Here is an 8,846-nt window from a genome sequence, read left to right on the forward strand (position 1 = left end):
TTTGACGGGAATAACAAAGCAGGCGATCCTACCTCGCGGGCTGCAGAGGAGGATCCCGGGCGGCGGCTCCCGACCCCGCAGCAGAAAATGGGCGAAAAAGTCTCAGCTGCGGGACGGGCGTTTAACCCGCGCCAGGTGCCGCCGCTTCCCGCCTCGGCCGAGCCAAGGGCTGCGGGAGAGGAGGCCGGCACCTCGGGGGGCTTTTCCTATTCCCTCCCTCCGCTACCGACTACATCTTCCTTCTGCAAGCACTTCTTGGGTTTGGTTTTGTGGGTTTGTTTTTTTTTTTTTTCATTTAAAAAAACATTTATTTTGCAAATAAAGGCATAAAGAGAACTGCTTTTTTTTTTTTTTTTTTTTTGATCAGGATGAAGGTTTAGAGCAAAATAAAAGGCGGAGGAGTTCACTTAACTCTTGCAGGAACTCCGGGTATTTAGCGGCTCCAGCTCCATCACATCGCAGCTTTTTACTTTTTCTTGTTGTTTGTTTTTTTTTTGATCTAAGAGCTAGCTTTTTTTACCCTGCCCTCCCTCCTCCCCGCCTCGCCTTTTCGGAAAGACAGACCAGCTATTTTCCTACAAAGCCGTTAGTTTTCAGTGAAGGGAAATGCTGATCTACCACGACAGTGGCTCTTGTCTATCTTTTCAATGTTTTTAACGTATTCCGCACAGTAGGGGAGAAAACGCTCCAAAACAGGAAGCGCCGGGTCTGCCTATACCTAAAACTCTTAGTTTTAGCGCCTCAAAAGGCTCCCTTAAAGGCCGAGCGCCGCTTTGGAGCGGGTTCATCAGTGACCCGAGTTCGCGCGGGCTCTGAGCGCGGGAGGCGGCGCCTTTGCCGCCGTGTCCCCCTCGGCCCCTCCGCCCCACGCGCGGCGCGCGGACACGCGGGGGGGCCCCGCGGGCATAAAAGCGGGCGGCGGCAGCAGCGGCTGCTCCTGGCATGAAGCTCCCGTGGGACATCAACGACCCGCAGCTGCCGCAGGTACCGGGGCGGGCGGGAGGCTGCGGGGCTGTCCCAGAAACACGAGGGTTTGGGGGGTTTTTATCACCTGCCTGAAACTGCCCTGTGCGCAGCTCTACCCCTTGCTGCAGCGGGCGCAGAGATGGGGGATCGTGTCCGTGAAAAGCTCCTGCACGCTCCCTTCTTCCCAGGATTTGGTCTTCAGGCAGCTGGCTGTCTCTCAGGCTTCTGCAGGAAACTTTTGTAGGATGCAGGTGTTTTCGTTTAAAGCAGGAGGAGGGAGAAAAAAAAAAAAAAAAAAACACCTGTGAAGGGACCAGCGCAGTCCAGCTGGTGTCGGGTCTACCTTTCCTTTTACAGCTGCATTAATGCTCCAGGACCTGGAGTCTCAGCCTTCCTCGCTGCAAAACTTGACTCTTGCCTTTCAAAATCTCTTACCTTTAAAATATAATTGCAGAAGTCTTAAAGCTGTCCAATAATTTTGATAGAATAACTTGTAATAAAAATATGGAATTAATACACAGCTTTGGCCAAGTGTGTATGAACTTCTAAAAACAATCTTCTACACTGTTGTTCGGCTGGTTTCTTTCTCCCTTGTTCCCTCTCCAAAGAAATGGCAGAAGTAGTACGGTTTGTCTGTTTTCTACTAATATATTTCAAGCCATCTACCTATCAGTTTGCTGCTGTGTCAGGTAAGTACTTTGTACTACCAGTGAACATTGTGTCGATTTTTAAGTGAGCCCTAAATGCATTTCTTATTTGACTTTTTTTTTTTTTTTTTAATCTTAGGGTTTATTATTGAGTTATCCAGAGATTGAGCACTTACAGAATAGCTTAATTCTGTAAATGAAGGCAGTTTTACTGACCACACTGGGGATAGTTCGTATATGTACATGCACACACACGCACATTAAATACATACAGCATCCTAGGGAGTCTACAGTCTTAGTCATTTCTCCTTCCTTCTGATAAGGAACTCCAGAAAGACAGAGATAACACCCTAAATTGAAAATGTCTTTCTCTTATCATTCTTGTTTATATGGAGTACTTGCAATGGTGTGTTTTGGGGGTTTGTTTGTTTTGTGTTTTTTTGGCAGAAGGTTTATTCAAGTTTTAATAAGTGCATTAAACTGTTACTTAACTAAAACTTTTAGTTTTCAGCCTGCTAGTGCACACTGAGGGAGTATTTAACAGCCAGCACGAGCAGGGCAGCAGCCAATAAAAGGCTTTGGTGATGAGCAACTATGTTATTACTGGTCGCGATGATGTGCAAGCGGAAAGGGTCATGGCTATCTCTTGAGCTGCAGGGGCTCTTCTGTAGAAATTTCTGAATAACTTTATAACTTCATATACATGTTTATTCAGAAGCAACTTTATGTTCAGAAAAAAAATGCTTTATTTACTTATACCGCCCTCCCCTTGCCGCAGGAGCCCAAGCACTTCGACAGCTTCCAGGAATGGCCCGACGGCTACGTGCGCCTCGTGTACCCGCGCGAGGAGAAGAGCGCGCAGCGGCACCTCAGCGGCTGGGCCATGCGCAACACCAACAACCACAACTGCCACATCCTCAAGAAGTCGTGCCTGGGGGTGGTGGTGTGCGCGGGGCGCTGCGCGCTGCCCGGCGGCGCCCGCCTCCACCTGCGCCCCGCCATCTGCGACAAGGCTCGCCAGAAGCAGCAGAGTGAGCGGCGCCGCGCGGGACGCGTCCGCCGGCCGGGCCGTGCGGGACGTGTCTGCCGGCCGGGCCGCGCGGAGGCCTCTCCTTGCGCCACCTCCTCGCTCGCTTCTTTCCGATGGGCAACATCGGTGACGTGGTGGCAATGATGAATGTGTTTAGCCCCACATTTCGCCGACATCTGTCTTAAATAGCTTAAATATGAGCCTTTCAGTCAGCATTTATATCACATGTAAAGCTCTGGTCCATCTCGTTGTCATCGTGGTCTATGTTGCGCTTGACTATCGCGTTTTTATCTGGATTTCAATGATCAGATTGCTCCTGAGCTCGGTGTTCCTCTCACATAACACTTTCGCCTTTAACCAGTGTTATTTTACCCATACTGACAGAGAAAGCCTGTCCAAACTGCAATGCGGCCCTGGAGCTGATTCCTTGCCGAGGACACAGTGGCTACCCGGTCACCAACTTCTGGAGGCTTGAAGGCAAAGCAATATTTTTCCAGGTAGAAATGCTCTTTTCTTTGCCTCCCTCCCTCTCCTTCAAATTTTGTATAACACAGAGTGGTGGAGTTCTGATTCACGACCAAATTCCCCTGTGTTACAATAGTGGAAAAAATAAATTTTAAAAAATGACAAGTGCTGTCCTTCTTTCAATGTTCTACTTCTAATGTCATTTTTTAAATCAAAATAGGTGATTAATACTCATTTAAAAGCTCATTTCTACCAAGGAAATGACAACATTTTTAAAAGCAATGCTAAGTTTCCTAGTTTGCATTAAGAACTATATTTAAGTTCACTCACAGCTGTAATGAGTCAGTTAATGTAGCACACAATATTTTATCAAACCTCATCGCAATTTTGCATACACGTACCCATCGTTATTTCAGTAGGAGAGCATCTTTGGATGGCTTTCCAGGTGGATGTTTCAATCATTTTCAAGAGATAGTTATTGGAGTAAAGAATATTTGTCATCTGGTAGTGTGCACTCTCCTTAAAGCCCATTTATACTGTTTTGGTGGTGAAGCGAGATCTTAGACTATGGAAAACTGACCAAATTAAATTTCTAATCCATTTTTCTTGGTTTTGATCAGCTGTACGTCACAGCAGGAAACATCTTTTCTCCTTCCTGCCCTAAGCTCACAGATCTGAAGTCTCCACTAACTTCTTCACTTTCTACTTCTATATGTAGAAAGTCTTTTTTTTTTTTTTAATTTAAATAATCCCTGTGTTGTAGTTTCTCCTTCCAATGCAATTGTGCTCAGCCATGGTCCATGGTCCACTACTCATTTTACTTGTATTTCACAGAAATCAAGTGCCTAAATTAAGACAGGATGAATCTATCTCCTGGAATAATCTTGGGAAGTCTATAAAATATTAAGCAGTGCAAACACTGAAGTTTAATTACAAGCTTGTGTGTGTCTTTAGATAAGCAAACAATTCTTTACTAATCTTAATACAGGCAAAAGGAGTGCATGACCACCCCAGGCCAGAGAGCAAACTGGAGGCAGAGGCAAGAAGAAGTTCAATTAAGAAGCACGTGTTGTCTTCTCACCATTCCCAGAAAAAGAGACATCTAAATGCAGAGGTAAGACAAGATTCTCAGTTAATTACAAAGATGGTATAAGCATGTGCCAAGAGTCACAGAGCAAAACAAAGCTTTGTGCCCCATTTTTGTCTGTTCATCCAGCTCGTGTTCAAGTAGATAAAGGCAGGTGAGGACTGAAATGTGCAATTACGCATGTGAAGACGTGTGTGAGTAGTACCTATTCCTGAACCTCAGAGACTGGTTTTCTTCTCCTTTTCAGGTGGGAAGATGCCATGACAGCAGTGGTTATATTGGTAACGTGCAGAATCTGTCCTGCCTGGAAGGCTCAGACAGGGCTGGTATCGTCGCTGATACCAGTTTTCCAGGTCCAGCTCAGTCTTATCCCTCCCTGCAAAGTGCTGATCTCTACAAAGCTTCTTGTGACTCAACCAGCTTCCAAGAGGACCAGCTGTCACCGTACCAGAAGTGTCCTAACCCAAGGATCCATGTGCCTCGGCCCTGCAGCTATGAGTTTGGAGTTCCTGCCTTCATAAACTCCAGCTCTTACCCAACGTTTTACAAAGACGTGACCAGCACTGCTGTTGACGCTGACCCCATGAGCCTGAATGGATCACAGTGTCCTTCTGCGACTGTTCAAGATAAGAGCTTCGATAACACTGATAGGCATCATGGACTGAAGCCAGTCTGGGGGAAGGTTGGTGGTGGAGACAGGAGTGACTATGGACAGGTCCAAGCCAACACCAATCCTTACTACAGCGGGGAATATCCCTGCAGGTACAGCAACAGCACCTCTCCCCTCGCACCGCCGTTACAAACTGTCATCACCACCACCACCAAAGTGTCCTATCAAGCCTACAAGCCTGTGGTGAAATACAGTGACAACCTCTGCGATGTGAAAAACCTTCAGAGCTATACCCACGTGGCAGAAAATGTCTCGGGCACTATCTATTCAGGGATGAAGATACAGGAAGACTTTGGGATGATAAAGTCAGCGTTGCTTTACCAGCATGATCCAGTTCCTACAAAACCCGAGCCAGGGGAGATCATGGAGAGCTATCGGTATGGACAACTGCCAGTGAACAGCTATGTGGAGAATGAAGGGCAGCCCTTAAGGTTTGAGAGTGGTGCATATTGAGTGAATGTTGCCTAAATGACATCAGAACAGGCTAAATCAACCTGGAGAAGACATGCTTGTACTGCCTGTGTGCGTGCCAAGCCTAGAGGTTGAAGAGAAGTGAGGAAACAGCGCATTAAAGCAACTTACACCACAAGGTGCCTTTTATATACGACTAACTGGGCTTCTCTAAAGTGAGAAAAGAAGAATCTAGTTTGTAATTTCATTCTGCTTTTTGGATTCCTGTATCACCTGTACAGATTGCCTGGTCTTTCAGTGCAAGAAGAAAAGATTAGCTACAGCACCAGGGATGTCATGAACTCTTCCTTGTAATGTCTTACTTGGAGGAGACACAGCACAGTTGCCCAGAGGTGGGTTTTCCTCCCAGGCCTCCAGGATTCTACTGTATTTTTGACTCCCCACAAGCACACTAGGCAGTGTGTTCTCTTGGAAATGACAAACCAACAAAGCAAGGGTTCAGAAAACAAACGTTTTAAAGGCTCCCAAGCTAAATAAAGAAAATAGAAGGACATAAATACCCCAGTTTCATAAGTTTATTGAACTGATTTTCCAGCTGGATGGGAAGAAAAATAAGCAAAGACATATTGTTTTAATCAAATATTTTGAAATTGGTCTAATGCTATGAAAGGGAATTCATACCTGAAAAACACAGCCTAACAAGAAGGATGTGCAGAAAGAATGTTTTAGTCATGCTGGCAGGATGCTTTATCATAGTTGTTATTTAGTTAAGAAGCATCTTTAACTTTCTGAATGATTTTTCTTTTTTTTTAAAAAAAAAAAGAGAGAGAGAAAACACATCTTTTGAGTAACTCAGAACACTACATGCTTTTAGTAGATGCATGCAATATAAAAGTACTGCATGCTTTTAATAGATATGAACTCACAGTCAAAAACAGAGCAATGTGTAAACTGGCTAGCAGGCTTCGATGTACAGGCCCTTGTAGTGCTATGATTAAACCAGCAAACAATCAAGTGCAAAACACGGTGCTCAAATATCATATTCTTAGAGGATTTTTGCTCCATTTTGTTCTTCCTTTCATATTTCTACAAAAACAATGCATATGATCTGTTTATGAAGTGAAACCCCGCAGTTAAATTCACAGAAACTCAGCCAATAGCCTCCTGTTTCAGGTGTGAGTTGTTCAGCACTTAAAAAAAAAAATCAAGCCAAAAAATCAACCTGGAATTTACAAAAGGACTAAGTGAACTCAGCATCAACCTTACACTGAATTTTAGTGTACTTGCTGTTTACCTCTTTCTAAACTCCTATGGAAATTCTTCTACCAGATATTTTAGATCAGGTTCAGACAGGCAATATAGTTTGGCAAACTAACCCATATTCCAACCTAAGAAAACGATAAGATACCACCTAGAAAGACTGATCCAAAGTTTAAAGAGTTAAAGAAAGAAAATGGAACATACTGGAGGGAAGGGGAGAAATGTAAGGCCAAGCAAAATATCTGGAAAGAGATTCACAGCACTTTCCAAATCCTAAAGAAAATTTTAAACAAAGATGTAAGTTGCTTCATTTTATATAAATTCTAGAGAAATTATATCTCTGCAATTGAAGCTTTGTGTATGTTAAAACATAGGATGAACAAAGGTTGTGCTATTAGTATATTGGCACAAAAACTGTCGTTGTAGATGTGTGCTTTAACCATTAAGCCATGCTCTTGAAACACAACCTTTTAAGTAGAACTTTGTATGCCAGTTGAGAAAATGTAGCTAGTTCTGTAAATATACTTTTTAGTATGGCTTATTTCTAATAAACATAATGCTTGTTTAAGCATGGTGAAAAGATATAGTAGCAATTACTTTACCGATTCATCTGTAGCACTAGAACAAATAAAAGCACTCTGAAGGTTATCGCAGCCTTTCTCAACTTTGTTCCATTTTATGCATGAGGGTCATGCTCAAGATATCTGTATATTGCCTTTCTGGATAAAGCATCGGAGGGACAAAGTGCTAGTGCTGCATATGGCTTTCTGTCCAAAATGCATGAATATAAGGGCAATTCTGGCTTCTATGACAGAAAGCTGAAATCAAATGTCTCCTTTGAGGCTTGTATAGCAGAACTGACTTCAAAAGCATGTTTTTCAAGTAAAGCAGCATCCTAAAAAAAAAAAAAAGATATGTTCCCTCTGATCCCTAAGTAAGCAGCTTCTTTGCCGTTAATCATCCCATTAAAACTGGGTTTCTGGTCCTGCCTCAAGGACATGAGAGGGCCACCTCTTCAGCCCGCATCATGCCCTGCTACACGCATCTTCACCTAGCAAATTCCAGTTGTTATGGAAAAACCACGGAGGGGAAAAAGGCACTTTGAAACCTCAGCCACCTGTGGCTCTGGCTTCACATGAACAAGGGCCCTATGAAGTGCCATCTGTCCCCATACCTCCCATTCTCAGGCTGCCTCTAGCATGAAAAAAGCAGCCTCCTAATGACAAAGTTTAAAAGCCCAAGTGTTGAATGGATCCCTCTCTCAGACAAGAGGCACCTTGCTATTGTTTTTAATCACATGTACCTGCCAGACTTATGGTGGCAATGCCACATACCCAACTGGTGCAATAATGTGTGGACATTGCCCTGCAGTCCCATCTACTCCTTCTTCTGATGACCAGTGAGGAGCTCTCCTTCAGGAAGACAGGCAGCTCACAGGTGCTTTTGGGGATGGGGAATTATAACTCCTGTGAGAGCCTGGGCAATTAATTTAGATCTTGTTCCTTTTTTGTAAGAGAGTTCTACCTCAACTTTTTAAATATGCTAAATGCTAAAAGGTGCTCACACACTTGGTTCTTCTGGGTTTAATGAGCTCAGAGTTGCTGATTCCAAAGTTTAGAGTATAAAATATCTTCTTTAAAAACAGAGGGAAATTTTACTCTGAGCTCTACAGGTAGAGACCAAGCTATTTAGAATGTGACTTCTGAACCTGTTTCTGAGTTTTCTTTGTATCTTCTGGGGACGAACTATCTAACAGAACTGAGCTATGCCCATGCATGAAAATGGATCTCATTTGTTGAAAGGGACTATTTGAGAGAACACAACAAGTACATCTGGAGATGCAGCCAGTATTCTAGAGAGCTGGTTGCCTTGCTATGATTAATTTTGGGAAATTTGGGAATGCTTATGTAGCCTTCATCATTATCAGTACGGCCACATGCAAATGAAAAGAGAACAAATAGGATCTTTAGAGTTGACATATTGACTCCTAACAGGGAGAGTGTTAGATCCTCTCTGCTTGAGAGCGAGTGAGAACAGTATACTGTGCTGGTCTGGGTAACTACCCCAATTTTCGAACTACATAAAGCAAATATCTGCCTATCACATGTGAACAAAGGGAGGGTGAAGCACTTACGGTTTGTATACAGTGCTGTGCTTAGGATTTTGCAAAATGGAACATGCCCGTCAACACGGTACCTCCACGGGCTTGCAAAAGTCCACATGCAACATGAAGATCAGCGAGATGATACCAGCATGAATAAATATCATGCAGGAACATAACTCATTTGGACCAAACTCATTCAAACAAGC

At 43.7% G+C, this 8,846-nt stretch overlaps 1 protein-coding gene across 1 annotated transcript; it reads left to right on the plus strand.

Moving 5' to 3' along the window:
• Positions 1-942: 942 nt before the first annotated feature.
• On the plus strand, positions 943-5,318 carry GCM2 (GCM transcription factor 2). Its single transcript, XM_088521702.1, has 5 exons — positions 943-984; positions 2,392-2,644; positions 3,028-3,140; positions 4,097-4,222; positions 4,443-5,318. Exons 1-5 carry the CDS (start codon positions 943-945, stop codon positions 5,316-5,318), a joined length of 1,410 nt encoding a protein of 469 aa, XP_088377828.1.
• The last annotated feature ends 3,528 nt before the right edge of the window (positions 5,319-8,846 follow it).

Source organism: Tinamus guttatus, unplaced genomic scaffold, assembly GCF_059628265.1.
Source record: "Tinamus guttatus ecotype Peru unplaced genomic scaffold, ASM5962826v1 Tinamus_guttatus_pri_ptg000131l, whole genome shotgun sequence".
NCBI classification, from domain to species: Eukaryota; Metazoa; Chordata; class Aves; order Tinamiformes; family Tinamidae; genus Tinamus; species Tinamus guttatus.

Coding starts and splice junctions, on each gene's coding strand:
- GCM2 (XM_088521702.1), top strand. CDS start 943: ATGAAGCTCCCGTGGGACATCAACGACCCGCAGCTGCCGCAG. Junction 2,645..3,027: donor GGCTCGCCAGAAGCAGCAGA/GTGAGCGGCGCC, acceptor CCATACTGACAG/AGAAAGCCTGTCCAAACTGC. Junction 3,141..4,096: donor GCAAAGCAATATTTTTCCAG/GTAGAAATGCTC, acceptor ATCTTAATACAG/GCAAAAGGAGTGCATGACCA.